General features: G+C 41.2%; 1 protein-coding gene across 10 annotated transcripts in view; it reads right to left on the minus strand.

Annotated features, from left to right (window-relative positions):
* The window catches only part of RALGPS1 (Ral GEF with PH domain and SH3 binding motif 1), a 216473-nt gene that overhangs the window by 146530 nt on the left and 50922 nt on the right, over nt 1-19021 (minus strand). For all 10 annotated transcript variants that reach the window (XR_008328655.1, XM_053374839.1, XM_053374837.1 and 7 more), the window contains exons 6-7: nt 5090-5173; nt 1574-1663 (exon numbers count right to left, since the gene is read on the minus strand). Coding sequence is in view for 9 of the 10 variants with exons in the window: in XM_053374839.1 (XP_053230814.1) it covers nt 1574-1663; nt 5090-5173 (174 nt within the window). In the remaining variant the exon portion in view is untranslated. The remainder of the gene's footprint in view (nt 1-1573; nt 1664-5089; nt 5174-19021) is intronic.

Genomic DNA, 19021 nt, shown 5'->3' on the forward strand with positions numbered 1-19021 from the left:
TACTTTGGCTAGGAATTGGGGCATTCTTTAAAACATTTCAGGTCATTTACAAAAATATAAAAGGATAATCATTACTTGGGCAGGAAGTGAAGGGGAAAGTGCTAGATTCTGTTGTGTAGGTAGCATGCATAAGCGCTAGGATTGACTGATTTCTTCGCTGTCTTCTCAAATGGATTTTGCCCTTTTAAAGTGGAAGAGTTGATGAATATCACTGGCTTAGCCAAATATGTCATTCAGTTTACCTCCTGCAGGGGAGTATGGGAAATTTCTACACTGTCTTTGCAATCCTCAGTTGTTCATTGTATGGGCAAAGAAAACTGCTCAAAAGGGACTGTTCCCTGTTCCAAAGCATATCTGGATTTGTTTTTATCTGGATCTTGATTCTGAGGCTGTTTCCTTATCTGGAAATGTTACTTGATACGTTACATACATTACTTGATTAACAGCCTCCACAGGTGGGAGGAACATGTGATGAGTCTAAGTCTGAGCTAGAAGGCAGGTGCTGGTTTGAAATATGTCTCCAAAGACAAGAGTGAAATTGAGATGAGATGATTAGAATGATTACAAAGCCAATAATGAAACAGGAAGGGGAGAGGAGGTAAGTAAAATATGAGGAAACAGTCGGATTTGACATATGGCTACAGAGTGTTGGCTCAGCTTGCAGTGATATACTGCTTTTCATGGTGCTAGTTATGCAGCAGACTCTCATCCAAACTCTTGTTTACTTATATTAATTAGGTTTTTTTCCTTGCCACTTTCTTAAAGTGCCTCTTTAATTTAATAAAGTGTTCTACTGTAAACACAAATCACTCCTAAAAACTGAACAGCTAATGTGTGGGCAGAATCACATGAGTCTCTATCACACGTTTCTCAACTGCAATTTACTGGTCAAAAAGCTAGATTTTGAATTTTCTTTTACCTTGTATGTAATTCCAAGATACCTCAATACAAAATAAGTAGTTTACTCAATATTTTTGAGAACTTGAAATGTTCATAAGCACTTCTATTAAGGTACTGAGTAAATTTACCCTGGGATTTTGTGTTTGGTAAAATGTCACTTAGCCTAAAGCTCTGTGGATGAGAACAATTAATTGACTGAATTCATATTAGAATTAGCCAACACAGTAGGTATTATTTGTTCATATATATGGATATGGATAGATGTAATATGGATAGATGTAATACAGCGGTACCTCGGATTACATACGCTTCAGGTTACATACGCTTCAGGTTACAGACTCTGCTAACCCAGAAATAGTACCTCGGATTAAGAACTTGGCTTCAGGATGAGAAAAGAAATTGCGTGGCGGCGGCGCAGCAGCAGCGGGAAGTCCCATTAGCTAAAGTGGTGCTTCAGGTTAAGAACAGTTTCAGGTTAAGAATGGACCTCCAGAACAAATTAAGTACATAACCAGAGGTACCACTGTAACTAACAACAATTTTTCTGCTGGCTAAATTGCCCCTGGTTTCTACAGAACACATTTTCTTTTTCAACAGTATAAGAGAAACAGAAGATGGCTATGAAGTAGCAAAAATATTTAGAGAGACTTTTATTTAAAAGCAAAAAGCTTACCTTTGCTATTTTCACAAAATGGCTCAATATTTCTGCCCTTATTTTTAATGTCTGTGCTGTTAAAATTTCTCGTACGACCCAGAAACTGACCTATAAAAATAAAAATATTGACTTTAATTTAATGAAAAAAAGCAGGCTTCATTGAATTAAAACAAATTTGGTACCACTTAACAATCTTAAATAACCGGCTCAGATGTGCAAAGCATATAATAGTGCAAACCACTATGTCTACAAATAAGCATATTCCTATGTCAAAAGGACAGAGAGATAGACATTCTCTGTTTTAGAGAAAGAGTGTGTTGAAACATCCACAGGAGGCAGTTGCAGCTAACTAACCCCAATGCAAGGTATTTCATACAAGCTACGTAAGTACCAGAACCTTTGTTGATATGAAAAGGTATTGCTATTTAGAATAAGCACTGTAATTCTCTATCATATACAACCCTGTGGAACCGCTCTAAGAAGTCGTGCCTACTGAGTTATTAATAACCACCTGAATTCATCATAGTGATTGCACAGTAAGGTATGAACATTACTGTGACCCAAGCACAGTTGTCTGAATGTGCTTCTTTCCTGAACTGAGTTCAGTTTTGGATTACAGAAGGATGATGTAAGTTTTCTTGGTATTCTATTGAGCCTAGTAACTTCATTGCTCTTTACCAGGCATAGGCAAACTCCAGCCCGCCAAATGTTTGGGACTACAATTCCCATCATCCCTAGCTAACAGGACCAGTGGTCAGGGATGATGGAAATTGTAGTCCCAAACATCTGGAGGGCTGGAGTTTGCCTATGCCTGCTCTTTACTGATAAAATCATTTATTTTCTACTCCAGTTAACATCTATATATATATGATAGGGCTGTGCTATAAATCGTCATATCGATGAATGCAAGTATTGAAATAACATCATGATATGTGTTTCAACAAGGCAATATACCAGTGAACAAAAGGTGGAGACTTAACAGCTTCCTAGGGGTAGCTTAGCTGAACGATACTTTACAGACACTTTGCAGGTAATTAGCAGGCAAGGTGTCTTCAGCTTTGTTTGCTCTCTCCCTCCTCCCTCCCTCCCTCTTTCATCTTCACAGTATCTTTCCACTTAGGTAAAGGGACCCCTGACCAATAGGTCCATTCGTGAACGACTCTGGGGTTGCGGCGCTCATCTCGCTTTATTGGCCGAGGGAGCTGGCATACAGCTTCCAGGTCATATGGCCAGCATGACTAAGCCACTTCTGGCGATCCAGAGCAGCACAAAGAAATGCCGTTTACCTTCCCACCAGAGTGGTACCTATTTATCTACTTGCACTTTGACGTGCTTTCAAACTGCTAGGTTGGCAGGAGCAGGGACCGAGCAATGGGAGCTCACCCCGTCGCAGGGATTCAAACCGCCAACCTTCTGATTGGCAAGCCCTAGGCTCTGTGGTTTAACCCACAGCACCACCCGCGTCCCTTTCTTTCCACTTAGAGCTCAGTTAATTCTGCAAAGCCTGCTAACAATCCAGGCGGAACCTCCCACAGCTAGACAATCAAAGATCCAGCAGCAAAGTAAAGAAAGAATGTAAAAAAGAACTGGAAAGCACTTCTTTCTTTCCTCCCACTCCCTCCCCACCAGTGAAAAAAAGAGGGGGATGAGTTTTTGTTTTTATTTTCTGGTGGTGTTTATGTTGTTGGTTTCCCCTAAATAGCTTTCCTCCATATTAAGATGGATGGATGGATTTATTTATTTATTGGAGGCTATCTCTTTGCTTGCTTGCCCTCTCTCCCTCCCTTTGATAAAAAGAGAGAGCTTGGTGGGATGAGAGCTTTTGTGGGGGCTTTCTGTGGGGGGGGTGGAGGGGAGAAGAATTAGCTGGCCACCTTATGCTGAAATGAGAGGTTGGGTACTATGTGAGAATTATGGCGAGGGTGTTTTTTGGTAAACAGTACAAGCAAATGCATGTCTACTCACAAGCAAGCCCTACTGAATTTACTGAGGCTTACTCCCAGGAAAGTAGAATTAAGTTTAGTTGAACTCAGTTGGGCTTATGCATGTATAGATTTCACTTAGACCTCTGAGTGAGGAAGCAGATGCAACTTGACTAGTAAATCACTTAAACTAGGGGAGGGGGCACTAGCACATATCAAAAGTATTGCTGCTAAAAGTAAGCTCCCTCCCCTTTTAGGAGCTTTCTTGCAAACCCATCTACAATGAAACAGCTGATGAAACAAAGCCAGGAGGAATACCCAGACTAAGCAGGATTTCCTTCCGTTGCATCCGCTGGTGAGGGGTGGAATCCTGCTAAGCACTGGGTTCAGGTGCACAAGATACCTCCAGGCAGGAAACTCTCTCATGCAATTGGACCAAGCAGAGTTGCCCTCTGTTCGCATCAACTGAAACGGGACGGGGTGTGTGCAAAGAGAGGGCCATCCTGCTTAGAACTGGGCATAACAGAGTGCACGTGTGCCTGGACCAAGACACTTTGGAAGCTGCTAAGTGGGCTTTGGACAAGACCCTCCCTTATGACATCAGGTGTAGGATAGGTGGGTGCTGTTTGATCAAAATGGCCCAGCAGGCCAAGACTAGCAGACAAGCTTCAGGTTTTTCACCCTTCCCATAGCGGCATGCAACAATAAAAACAAAACAAGTGAAAACAGAAAAAAATCATTCTAAAAATAAATAATGATAAAATGCTGCCCACAAGTAAACTAATATTTCTGGAAAATCTTGTCAACATAAAAAGCTTTTTGTATCTGATGAAATGTGTATAGCCTGGTGACTGTCTAATCTTCAATGGGCACTGTGTTCCATAGGGCAGGTGCTGTTGTGCTGAAGGACCTGGTATGAGTTGTTATGGAAGAAACCTCTGGAACATTCAGCACCACAAGGAAAGCCTCTGTAGATGACCATTGTGAACAGGCAGTTGTACGGTAAGGCAATCCCTCAGATACCCTGGTCCCAAACTGTTGAAAACTCTGTACACCAAAAGCCAAGCCTTAAATTTGGGCTGGGACCATATTGGCAACAAGTGCAGTTCCTTCAGCACTGGTGTTATGTGTTACTAGAAGGCAATCCTGGCCACAAGACGGGCTTCCACACAATAATAGTAGGACAGCCCTATAATCCAATCTCAAGGTTAGCAATGCATGGACGACTGTTGCTAAGCTTTCCCTGTCAAGAGCAGCTATAGCTGGGACACTAGCTAACACTGGAAGAAAGCAGTCCTAGCCACCATGGCCACATGAGCCTTCACTCATGGATCAAGGAATACTCCTATTCCACCTCCCTGTTCCTTTAGAAGAAGTGCAACCCCATCTAGAAAGGGTAACTTCCTGAAATCCCAGGCAGCTGTAAGTTTCTAACTATTAACAAGATAGGAAACAAGATGAAGGTTTGATTACTTCATAATCAGCTAATCAATCAAAGACAGTTGTTAAAAATCCAGATATAGCAAGTATCTAACTGTACAGTACAGTTACAAATCCAACCTGCATTAAGCTGAGAGACAATTATTATGTATTAACCAATTGGAATCTTTACCTGATTAAACCTCCTTGTAAAGGCAACAACATTGGGGGCAAGGATGTGTTTTTCTTTCTTATTCCATCCACAACTTGCTAGTTCCTAGAAAATATAACATAATACCATCTTTTAAAATACCTTTCACAGCATTAAATAAAACTTTCCATAAAGAAAACACACCAGCGAAGAAACAGGATTTTAAAATTCCAAATGGACAGAATTGGAAAACTATTATAGCTTCTACTAAAATCTAGTCACTGGATCCTTTGATTTTCCTTGTACTCACAACAGGTATGTCCCCTATAATTCATTATCTTATTTTTAAATCCTGCCTTTCTTCTGCCTTGGAAACTAAGGCAGCATACAGGCACCCATCCAGGCACTAGCAGGATTCAGACCTGCTTATAGTTTCAGCAGTGTGGTGGTCTTATGCGCATTCAGGCCATACCCTAAAAGTTAACGCCTGAGTCCAATGCTAAAGTGAGATGTAATAGCACAGACAGTATACAAAGAATGAGGAATACCAAGGCCAGGTTTTTTTGTGTTTTTTTTAAATGTCACTGATGAGACCAGAGACTTTGCTCCATAGTGAGACTTTAGCAAAGGAAGAAACCGTATCTCACTGACATCCAATGAAGCCGAATGTTGGAAGATTTAGGACAGATAAAAGTAAGTACACCTTCCTGTAGCACATAGGCAATGGAACTCACTCCCCTAGGAGGCAACGATGGCCACCAACTTGGATGACTTTAAAAGAGAATTAGACAAATTCAGGGAGGAAAGGGCTATCAATGAATATGCTCTACTTCAAGTTGGAGGTAGCAATGCTTCTGAATAACAGTTGCTGAGAATTACGGAAGGGGAGAGTGCTCTTGTGCCAATGTTTTGTTGCTGGTTTTCCACAGTAACTGTGGGTCACTGAGAGAATAGGATGCTGAACTAGATGGGCCACTGGTCTGCACCAGCAGTCTATTCTTATGTTTTTGCATATTTCAAGGTGGGCAGGCACATAGGCACACCTTGATCTCTTCTTTGCTGCAATTTAGGATGGAAATGAACAGAGAAGAAAAGTCTCAAGCATGTCCATAGATGCCATCTGGGGGGGAGGCGTAGGTGCCTTGGCACTCACAAATTTCCACTCTGGGTGTCCTACCAAGGCCTGTCACGGACACAGACTCAGCCTGGAAGCAGGGCCACACTTCCAGAAGCACATACGCAGCCACAGTGGCCCCCAACAGAAGCCCCACAGCAGAGATGGAGGCCCTGACCAAGTCACCGCCATGACTCCAGAGAGCCAGCACAGGTTGAGCAGTGTGCACCAGTGGGATGTGACAGCATGGTGTCACGTTGCATGCATGCCACTGGGCACCCACAATCTGGGGCCCAAGTTGGTGCCTCTGACTCTCCAATCTGGGGCCCAAGTTGGTGCATCCCACTCTCCAAGCCAAGGGACAGGGTACCATGAGCTCCCACAACCTCTGGGACAGAACACAACAGTGGTACCCTCTTTAGGATGACAGCTAATCTTCTGTGAGAAATGTGTTGGTTTTTCTAAGCATATTAAAAATTAAAAGTGATTTTCCTATTCTTTATATAGACCCATCCCTATTTTTCTAAAATTGTTAGAAACGTTGATTGCAATGCAAATCCTGTTTTGCAATCTACCACTTTATTTAAGAAAAGCATCTTATGACCAAGTGACACCTTGTCGCTAAACAAAACTGAAATTGTATTTTCTAAGGAAATAATTTGGCTCCCTATTCTGATGAAATTATCCTGAATTTTGTGCTTTGTATATTATAGTCAAACACCTCTGTGGCTTTCCTACATCTTAACTACTTTTCAGTATCACTATGGACATTATAAGGCAGCTATGTTTGACTTAATTGTCAGCTCCACGGGGGTAATGTGCAACAAAGGCAAAACATTCTATGCGTCTAATGAGATTTGCTGTGAATTGGATGGATTAAAAGGATGACCAATTAAGCAAGGGCAGTATATGTAAAGCCCACCATAATTAATTTTCACTGGATGAACTTATTACAGCTGCTTGTTTAATGGAAGGTATTTTAATGAAATCCCATTTCTGTATAACTAGAGAGCATCAGCACATGTTAGCACTTTTGCAATATCAATGTTTCTTGTGTTCACACATTTGGGTGAAGTGGTGCATCACCCTGTCCTGAATCAGAGACTTAATCAGGGCAGTGGTGTAGCATGGGGGCCTGGGGGGGCCATGGTCCTGGGCACATAACGAGGTTCCCACATGACAGGCTTCTTCATTGAGGCCAGAGCCACAGAGAGGAAAGTCATGCCCGGGCCAGGCCTTCCGCCATCCAATGGCCCAATGCTGCCAGCCGAAGTGGCAGAGAGGAGGAGAGGCGGAAGTGGAGGCAGTGCCCATCTGCTCTGAGTGCATCCCCACCACACCACTTTCCGAGGCTGCGACTGGAGAGTCTGACCCCAGTCACACAGGGCTGCCAGTTTGGCATGAGTGCACACCCTGCCCCTGTGCCGGGTGGTGGCAGCATACACTCTGCCGCTGAATCAGGGTACTCTGTTAGAGGAGTTTTGGTGGAAGTCTCTGTCCAGAACCCAAGTGTGGCGCAGACAGGCCATAGAGATACCAGTGGCAGCCTTAGGATCGCTACCTTGGTAAATCGGCATATTGGGGGAGGCCATATTCCTGGGCACAACCCTGATATATAAGCTAGGTGCCAAATGGCTCCTTAAACCAGGGTTGCAGTCGCCAAAACAGAATGTCTAGTTGCTGTTTTTTCAAATGATGCACTGACTATGATTGATCATCAGCTAAACATTTAGCCAGTTAAGATGATAATCTTGAGCTTGGTGAAGAACTTTGAGAACTTAACGAAGAAAAGTCACTTGATCCAAGGACAGTTCACATATATATTGGCCTATTCTGACCTCTTTTTCTTAATGGTGACTGCTCCTGTTCAGGCTGCACAATAAAAGCATTTTGGTTCCAGAAATCCATTCTGATTGTACAGATAAAATATAACTGATAGAGTGCTACAGGATGGGGGTATTAGGGTGTGGAAACAGTCCAGATCCAATGATCCCCAGATGGTGGAGATTTCAGGCACCATCCTGGCGCCCAGGCACCTTCACTTGATCGCAAGTGGTTGAAAGCCAGTTGCAAGATGCACATGGCAGATGGCTAGTTTCAACCCTCTGGTAGGAGGCTGAAATGGATATACACCCAATATCTGAGCCAAAATTCCACCTATACCTGTAATCAATAAAGTTGAGACCATTTTTAATCCAGATCATTGTCTGTCTGAGTTCATTCTATCGCACATCACAGTACTCACTGCAAAGGAGAAGGTAGCACTGTGACTGGTACCACAATAAAAACCCATTTTTGTATAATTAGAGAGCATCAGCAAATGTTAGCACTTCTGCAATAATATTTCAAAAGCACCTTCTATATATATTCTTAACGGAAAAGAAAATCTTCTGAAATGCCACGTAAACTTTATTTGACTTGGAGGTTTTATTACAGTGATGTCAGTGCAATGAATGTCTTTATTCAACCTCAGTGGCCTGGAAATGCTTCTACCCATCACTACCTCAAGGTAACAGTCCTCCTTTATGATTCTGCCAGATTCTCGCACGGTAAAAGGATACTGAGAAATATAGGACAATGATTTTTGCATCTATCATTTTAAGATTCCTACAAAATATCACTGAATTTTCAGTGTGGATGGGAATATAATACAGTATGACCATTAAAATGTGCTTAAATGCTGTCAACATAATATAATGACCACTATATTGTCATCTTATTGCCCAAACACTACAAACTCATTTTGGGATGTGGGCTAACATTGGCTCTGGTTCCTCAGTCATCAATGGATGCTTCAGATGAGGAAAGGGCAATTGCCCAAAGCATATGTGCAGCTATGCATACACTAGGAATTTCTTTTAAATGCCTAAAAGCCCCATGGAATTCATGAGCCACACTTTGGCCACCCTAATCTATAGCTATCTCCCACAAATCGTTTTCTGGAACCTCAACTATTCTGCTACCAGCTGAGAAAGTTGAAAACAGGTAATACCATAGTACCCAGACCATTCCTGTTACGTTCATTTCTCAGATTAGGAGAGCTAGTCAGGATCATCCAAAAGGTTGGCTTTGTATAGTGCTTGAGTGGCTGATGCATTTTCCTAGTCCTGTTAACATAGAGCTCTGGAGACAGTGGGTCTTATGTAGCACAAACAAAACATTGCAGTGTATTTGAATGCTTTTACTTTAAATTGGATATATATGCATACTTCAGAGCTATGCACACGCACAAATATAATACAAAAGGGAAAAAGAAACATTATTTTTGCCAAGGGAAAAATGATAATTTCACATTATCCCTTGATGTTCCAAATACATTCTACAGCTTGCCTCCACAATTTCTAGCTCAGGTTACTACAAATCTATATAGCTTTTGCATTCAGAATTAACCTACTGTGTATATAACATCCTGGAAATGAGTTAACCAGATTATCTACCCTAAGCCACTATTAGCAACCACAGAGCTTCAAACAACTCTGTTATGCAAGTTTCTCCAACATCAGCTCTGCACTGTGGAGGTTATGCAGCCCAAGACAGGGAGCTAGCCAAAGCGCTAGAAGTCTGCCTCTAAAGAATTCTATAGGCATGTGATAGAATGTCCTGTAGGAATCCAAAAGCCCACATGTGCTGAGAACAGCGGGAAAATCACTTCATCTCCACCCACGCTTCTCAACACAAGTTTCCAACTTGTATTTGCTGTGAATAATGGTGCCAGTTCACACCTGTCAAGACTCGTGTCTCCCCCATGTGATAAACAGATGTCTGGTGGTCAAAGAGCCTGGAAAGCATTTGTTCACGTGGCACAAATCTGCTAAGCATGATAGCAGAACTGAAATGAGATTGAAGGGGCGGGCTACAAAAATAGTAAAAACAGGCCTGTAAATATCAGCAGAAATAATTATCACTACAATAAGTACAGGCCAGGAAAATAAACACATTTGTGCCTGGAAAATGCATTTGAAAGTTTACATTTTGATTATTTACCAGCAGATTTTACCAGAGAAAGGTCTTAAACAACACACACTCCCGCCCCATAGTATTTGTCTACATGCCATCAGCATTGTGTTGTACAAGAAGAGAACTTCCTCATTATGTGTTTTTACCATTAACTTCTAACCTTCCAATACATTTTATGCTTTTCAGCAAAAAAATTGCCCACTGCTTCTAAATGTGATACACATTCCACACACACAAATACAAGCAAGATCAAATGTTTTCTAAAACATTTTTTAAACAGGGTCTATCCAACAAAATCATGATTAGGGCTGAGCGACGTCAGGTTTTCAACAACACGATGTATCACCAGCCAAAGGTTGCAATCTGGCAATACACAGCAATGTTGTAACAACAAGCTGCATTGGCCCCAACCCCGTGAGGTGCCAGGGTGAAACTTCTGCAGCTTTCACGAAGGAGGGACCTGAAGTGCTTTCACTCCAGTGCCTTGCAGGGCGGGGTCTTGATGCAGCCTGTTTGCCCTGCTCAGCCAGGGGGTGGGAAGGCTCCAGTCCCCAGCTAAGCAATATCCGAAGTTCCTCTTGCTTGTGCGTGAGCTGGAGGCACATCAGGCCTTCTTTCCGCCGCTCAGCAGAGTGTGTGGGAGGGCTCCCAGCCCCCAGCTGAGTGAGGCCCAGTGCCTCTCCGACTCACACAAAAGGCACCAGGGCTTGCTCAGCTGGAGTGGGGTGGGGAAAGTTTAATGGAGCCCCCACTCCGCCTCTGGCTCACATGAGCCAGAGTTGGGGCCTTCTGTAAACTGTTCCACTGAGGAGCGTGGCTGCCGGTACCTCAGCGGAGCAGTTTAAAGAAGCCGGGGGGCGGTAATACAGCTTGCTCCTCCCTCTGTGGTATGAGGGGCAGAACGTGATGGTGGCTTCACCCGGCAGTTTATCTTGGGTGAAACTGCTGCTCCTAAGTCCCTCTGCTACTAGTGGCCCAATATTGAAAGCGGCGCTGGTAGCAGAGGGACTCAGGAGCAGGATTAATTTTCCACATGCAATATACGGCTGTGTGAAGCTGCCATCGCGCTCTGCCCCTCATATCGGTCCTGGGTGATACATCACCCAGGCCTAAATCATGATGTGAACAAAATTACAAGTGCAATGGAAATCCCCTTTTCTACTCTACACTAAATGTGGCATACTTACTTACTTACTTACTTACTTACTTACTTACTTACTAAATAAATAAATGGCATTGAACACAAACACACAAATGTGTACACTAATACATTTGAGGACAGGACTGGACAATGGTGGGTTCTATTTGCTCTCAGACTAGAAATGTGTCTGTTTTTCCACTTTGCTTTGTACTCCAGTTCAGTGAAATGCTTGTTTCATGTCACTAGCAGGCACCACAGCAGGGCTGTAATTAAATTTGGTTCTAGGGATTGCTGCCTTCCCAGAGTGAATTAATTATGTCCTGGCATAAAATGACATGCCAGCAAAACTATTATCTGGGGTAAACGCTAAATTAGGTTCTCAGTTTAACCAGCTTTAAACCATGGTTAAGCAGGATGCATTGTTAACTTTCACCATTGTTAATGTCAGTACCAATGTGTCCATTAACTGCAGTAAGACTTGAAGGGAAATTCATATTAAGGGTTAGGGTTAGGGTTAGGGTATAAGATCCCAGGGCTTTCTGCTGGTCTCTTAATCACAGGTTTTTAAATAAGTTTTTATTAAAGTTTTTTTGTGTTACAAAACAAACAGATAAACAGGGAAATGTACATCTATTGTCTCCTCTTCGATTAGCCTCATTATGTCTGTTCTGGCTTTGGGGGCAACTATTGACAAAATATATGCATTAAGCATCAGGGAAGAGAAAACCATCTAAACTTCTTCTATTTCGAATTTTTTTTTACTTCAGACCGTCATATTAATTTAACAAGTCTATGTTGCTGATGACACACAACTCTACCTTCCTTTTTCACCTATGGATGTCAAGGATAGAGGCTTGGTAGACCTGTCAATCTGGTCAGGATTAATCTGGACCTTGGTGGGATTGGATTTCTGCTGTAGGACCAAACGCGCAGTTTGCAAATGCATTGTATCAGCTCAGGCTGCTATGCCAGCTGCAGGCCTATCTGGAACATCAGAAACCGTTCTTAGTACTCATGCTTTAATTATCTTGAAACTAAACTAATGCAGTGCACTTTAACATGGAGGCTACTCAGGTTTGGTGGGGTGTGACACTACTTTTGCACCAGCTGCACTAGCTCCCAGGGCATTTCTGGGCCGAATTCAAAGTGCCAGCAGTTTGTTTACCTTATGGAGCAGCTACACCCACATGACCCTGCCTGTGATTCAGGATTCATATCTGAGGTCCTGTTGTGTGCTCACCAGTGAAATTGGTACAGTTGCTGCAGTTGTGAAACTCTCTTATGCTAAAAAAAGGGGGGGGGAGCCAAACAAGTGTTAAGGCCTTCTTGAATAACAGAACTGATCTTTTTAGTATGCCTTTCCTTGAGAGAATTTTGATGATCTAATTTCACATTTCAATCATTTATTTGTCTATATTCACACCAGCGCTTCATACTCTGCCAAAGGTTCTTTCTTTCGCTTCTTATTTCTCTCTGTGTGTTGCTTTGTGAAGGCTTGGCTCTGAAAAGCAACTAATAAATAACTGGAATAAACAAATTTTCATAGTGGCTGCAATCCTAAACACACTTGAAGTCCTAATGAACAGTGAGTCTTCCTTCTGAATAAACACGCATAGGATTGCATTACATGTTTAGTTTCAAGTCAGTCTATTCGCAAATAAACTCTTAAATTTGTTCCAGCTAACCTAACATTTTGGTTACTATTTCTTTTAGGATGTGAAAATCACAGGTGTTTTAAAGTCTACCCAGAAATGAAACTTGGGGTGTTTTTCTTACTGAAAAGTTAATTTCAGAAGCTGGATTTACCGAAGCATTTGTTTCTGCAGTGTCTTGCCATATATTTTAAAAAGGTCAATCTATCAATGCTGTCCTTTTTATATTCAGAAGGAAAAATGCTCAAACTATTTTGTAAATGTACCAACACATTTCTGAGTTATATACTTTTTAAAAAAGAGAGACAGAGATTTTTTTTGGGGGGGGAGTGTCAGCCAGCCCCACAAATTCTATATGTGAAAACCAGCTGTCAAATTACATAACCAATTTGTAGGGAGTTCAAAATTTTCCTGTAAAATGTTCCATCCAGAATCACTCCAGGCATCAGGTGTTGAAAATGAAATTATATTTTGGGGGTCGAGACGTCACCAAGGCAAGATGACATTTTGATCTGTTGCTGGCCTAGCTTGCTCCAAAACAAAGTCTTGCTCAAACTCCTAACAGCCACAAGCAGGCACTGAGCTGCAATATTAGATTGTCACAAAGTAGTACTCTGGACAACTAGTTGTCACCTCCATCTCAGATCATCAGAGACTCACAAGCCCAGGCCACAGACATTTCCAAAATGGCCACCAGGGCTCAAGGTAGTGAAAAACAACTCAGAGAGACCAGAAGTTCCATTTGACATGGCAATTTAGTTGACCTAATTAAAAAAGAACTGAGTACAGTGGTACCTCGGGTTAAATACTTAATTCGTTCTGGAGGTCCATTCTTAACCTGAAACTGTTCTTAACCTGAAGCACCACTTTAGCTAATGGGGCCTCCGCTGCTGCTGCGCCGCCACGCGATTTCTGTTCTCATCCTGAAGCAAAGTTCTTAACCCGAGGTACTACTTCCAGGTTAGCGGAGTCTGTAACCTGAAGCATCTGTAACCTGAAGCGCCTGTAACCCGAGGGACCACTGTACTGGGGTAAGCACTGAAACTGCTGAGAGAATATATTTTTAAAAACCTCCAGTTTCAGATGCTTCTGCAACAGCTAATGAAGCAATGGAACCCAGCACAAACAACAGAATCAAGATTTAGAATATTAAAAAATCTGACATCAAGCTGTAGCTCAAGAATGCACAGGATTGGGATCGCTGCCAGAATCTATGCCTTCAAGGGGCTCTGAAAATTTTTGGAGACACCAACCTACATAAGGTTATTATGTCCGGAATAAAAGAAATGACGCCATTATACAAGCAGGTCATATTAGGAGGATACATAGAACACTCCGTCACAAACCAAAAAATGGTGAGCCCCTGAGAGACATTATTGTTTGCTTTAGAGCCTTCATAATGTAAAGACTTATTTCAAAAGTTCAGAACACTGGAAAAATCATAATAGAAAATTCAATGATAAACATCTACCAGAATCTCTGCACAAGAATGTTGCAATGCAGATGTGAACTTAAAATTTACATCACAGCATTTTGTGAAGCAGGCATAATGTACCGATAGGGTTACTCATTCAAACTCATTCAAACTTATGAAGCAGTTGCTAAAGCCTCCACACAACTCAAAGCTAGAAAATTATTATATCAACTGGGACAGCAACCAAATGAAGACAAATAACTGAGAGAAGTAGGCACTGGAGAGGAAGGCACAGAACTCAAATGAGATTGGCAGCAAAGACAAAAAAGGCCTTCAGAAAAAACAATAGCAGCAAAAACAACACACAGGTGGCTTCTTCTCTGCTTGAGGTCCCACTGAAACTACCAACTAAGGTGGACCCAAGAGCTATGGGCTCTATAACCAAAACAGGCAAGAATTAGGCTATTGGTCTCTTATTTTTGTTTGCAATATAATCATGCAAAATGTTTTCTGCTTCTGGGGGAAGAGGGGAGGAGGGCTAATGTTTATGTCCCCCAATTTCATTTCATTTCATTAGCATTTGGCTTATGAAGGAAGAGATGGACTATTTTCACTCTCAAGCGTAGGTGTAGGGATGATTCTGTTGGGAAGGTTGGAGAAATTAGTGAGGGGTGAGTTTGGAATTCAGAGCATCTTTATTTTTTGCTGATGGAATATGATAACAACACTGAAATTACTATGCTGCCTAACAGATCCATTACCTGGGATAAGCTGCATAACTTTGAATTAAATTTACATTGTCATACTTAATGGCAATCACTTGGAAAGTAAATGGCCTGGGTATGCCAATTAAGCAAAGAAGATAATGGTCTACCCAACAATAACAATTTCAGGATGAAACCTTTACATTACTACACTCATTTAAACACGGTGAAGTGGTGATAGGTGGTAAACCATTAAGTACAAGTAAACCTTGTACTTAATGATCATTTTGATAAAAGGAGAACATCTCACCTTTTCAGATGAAATAGTTTATGGACAATACAATAGAGAACATTATTAATCCCCTTCTAAAATCAGATTTGACCATACGGAAAGAATGGAGACTGAAACTTTTGCATGTTGATTCTCCTTTAATCTCAATAACTCAACAGCCTTCCTTTTGTACAGCAGCCAAATCAGGCTCATTTGCTTGGGAAAATGTGGGTTTATATAATCTCAAAGACTTCTATGCTAACCAAAAGCCCCTTACAGTTCCAGAAATAAATTTTATATTGGGACATATACCATGTGGCTGGTTAGAGATACACCAGGACCTGGTTATATATTTTCTAAATCAGCCAAATGCAAGGACACAAGCATTATCCAGCTGAAATAGTTTTTGAGCAACTTCTCAACTCAACCAACCCACTGGGAAAGAGAAATCTCCTCACACAATAGCTACCCTTCCTCTCATTTCATTAAGATTAAAATGGGGGAAAGATTCTGGAGCAGAATTAGAGGAAAACCTTTGGGAACAAATCTGCCCTTATCTACCATTTGGATCCATCTCAGTTAGAACTTAAGAAAATGCTTTATAGATAGCACATCACATGTCCTTGTGCCCAGCTAGACTACACAGAATTAATCACAACACGTCCAATTTCTGCTGGTGGGAATGCAATTTACCTGGTTCTCTAGTACACATGTGGTGGTTTTGGGGGAAAAGTTTATCAAACAGTTAATCAAATGATGGGACAATCGCTACAACCAGACCAAAAATGAGTACTCCTATCTTATTTTACTCTTCAGATTAAGAACATTACCAGTAAAGACCTCATCCTCCATTTATTAATTGCAGCTAGATTAGTGATTGCAAAATTAGTAAACTTTAAATGCAAATCTTCTTGAAGCCTGGATTCTGCAAGCAATATTATGCTTATGAACAAATTAACCATTTCACAAAAAGAAAATCAATCTGAGTGGTGGAAAGACTCACACCTATACAATCTGGTATCCTTTTACTGACTTTGTTAAGACAATTGAACTTGATTTTCACCCTCCATCAACTCATGGAACCTTATGAAGAGACACTTTCCTCTGATTGCCTTTCTTGGAATGTCCAAAACTACATCAGTCACTATTTTTTATTTATTCTCTGTAACACTATTAGGCTGTGTTTTCCTTATATGTTTTGTTACTTGCAATTAAAATCAGTAAGAAAAGGAGCTTATCATAAGAACCTCCTTTACGAGTAAACATGATTCTGTGAACATTCCACATCTTAGCTATCACAAATAAAAACAATCCTATACAACCTACCACTGGCCTACTCACCTAGGTTAAGTAATACTTATCATATACTAGCAGTTGTAGTAAATTGTCCCATCTGCCTACCAACACATCCTTCTACCACTAACACAACTATACTGGGTACATTTTTCATCTCATTAGATATTTGGGGGGTGGGGGTGGGAGAAAGAATCCTGACAGGGGAGTGGGCAATGGGTAGCAGGCAACTAGCCCCTAAGGTCTATTGTAAAGACGTAATCAATCATATTATCATGCAAGTGCAATAAATCCTGCTATTTACGGTAGTTTCCACAGTCTACTACTAAATGCATAAAATAATTTGGTTGGTGGGTGGGTGTGACACATTTTACAAATTTTGGGAAGATAACAGCTGTGTGAACAATGATCAAATGATGACTTACAAGGCTTCCCTTGTTACTTAAGGATATGAAAATTATCTCATAAGTCACTCCAGTTACTCAAAAAAAGAATGATTAGTATAAATATTTATGTAGCCCCAAAATGAACACTGAGCTGCAAAAACCACTTCCTGAGTTCTTGCTTCTTACGAGCTAGACTGCATCTGCCCAAATGAAGAAAACCAGAAGAAGATAAGGAAGATAAGGAAGAATATGGGGAGAAAACAGTAACAGACAGGAATTAGGGATCTTTACGGATGAACAAGATGAACAAAAACTGTTTACTATTTAAGCTGATTAGAGCAACCTGATACAAGTACTGTCAAGGTTGTAGTGTATCAATCCTCTTCAGAATAAATTGTGATGTGATCATATATGCTAATAGACTGCTAAAATTCAGGGGCTTTATTAAGCAGTTGATGGGCTGCAATACATAGTGTGCTGTAAACAGCCCAAGGGACTGCAACTTTGACAATCTGCCCTAGTTCCAGTTACAGAAAGGTAGCCGTGTTGGTCTGCCATAGTCAAAACAAAAAAAAAAAATTTCTTTCCAGTAGCACCTTAAAGACCAACTAAGTTAGTTCTTGGTATGAGCTTTCGTGTGCATGTATCTGAAGAAGTGTGCATGCACACGAAAGCTCATACCAAGAACTAACTTAGTTGGTCTTTAAGGTGCTACTGGAAAGAAAAAAATTTTTTAATCTGCCCTAGATCACTTTCTTATTTTAAAATATTCTTTATTTTTAAAGGAAAAATGACTTAATATCTGCAAACATACGGCACTTGTTAATGTTCGTAGAACATCCAACACCTCTCTCTGTGCTCTGGAATGCCTTACATTCAGGACTGGATAAAAACTGACATCAGAAAAGGTCAAGCACCACGTTGAGGACTGATGATTTTTTTGTTATCCTTAAAATTCATGGCATAAACACAGTGAGGAAAAGCAGTAAGTGGCTCTCGACCAACGAATGACAACATTACTATTCCTTTTGCTAAAGCCAAATAATAGGCTGCCTTTGCAATTTGTTATAACAAGTCTTTGGGTGGAAAATATGTTGCTGGTTCTGAGTTGCAAGCTCTCAGAATCAAAGTTCATGCCCTTCTCCACTTAAGTATTTTGTATCTCAGGCTGCATACACACAATACATTTAAAGCACATAACTTCCCGCAAAGAACATAAGAGCCTGCTGGATCAGGTCAATGGCCCACCAAGTCCAGCATCATGTTATCACAGCCGCCAACCAGATGTCTGTGGGAAACCTGCAAGCAGGACTGGAGAATGAGTGCACTCTCCCTTCCTGTTGTTTCTAGCAACTGGTATTCAGAAGCATTGCTGCTTCCAGCTCTGGAGATAGAGCACAGCTAGTAGCCCCAGATAGCCCTCCCCTCCATGAATTTGTCTAATCATCATTTAAAGACATGCAAGTGCCATAGTTATGGGCTACATAACACCATGTGCTGTGTAATGAAGTACTTCTTTAACGTGTCCTGAATCTTATAACATGCAGCTTCACTGGATGTCCACGAGTTCTAGTGTGATGAGAGAGTGGAAAAACTTTTATCTATTCATGCCATGCGTAATTTCTTCCAGGAGCTCCTGCTGCAGGAAGAATACAGTGGGGTCTTTGAGGAGTCCAAGATGCAGAATCAGTAAGAAAATGGCCACAAACTTCTTTAGAAATAAAATTTCCTAGGGCCATGAAGTATTGTACATATCATTAATTTATGATACTTCTGAGCTCCCACTCCCATTACCAGCAGTCTGTGGATGGACATAAACATGTAAAAATGAACTATCAAAAAAATACAAATACAAACCCAGCATAAAACCAAACAGCAGCAGTGTTAAAACAAATATCAACCAGTACCATAACTTTCTCACAGCTTCAGAATGCCAGAATTGCAGAAATTCTCAGAAGCCCTAAAGCCTGGTAGAATACAAAGCTTTTCACCTGATGCTGATATAAATACATTGTAGGTGCCTGTGAAGCCTCTCTGGGGAG

The sequence above is a fragment of the Podarcis raffonei genome, chromosome Z, assembly GCF_027172205.1.
Source record: "Podarcis raffonei isolate rPodRaf1 chromosome Z, rPodRaf1.pri, whole genome shotgun sequence".
Lineage (NCBI taxonomy): Eukaryota > Metazoa > Chordata > Lepidosauria > Squamata > Lacertidae > Podarcis > Podarcis raffonei.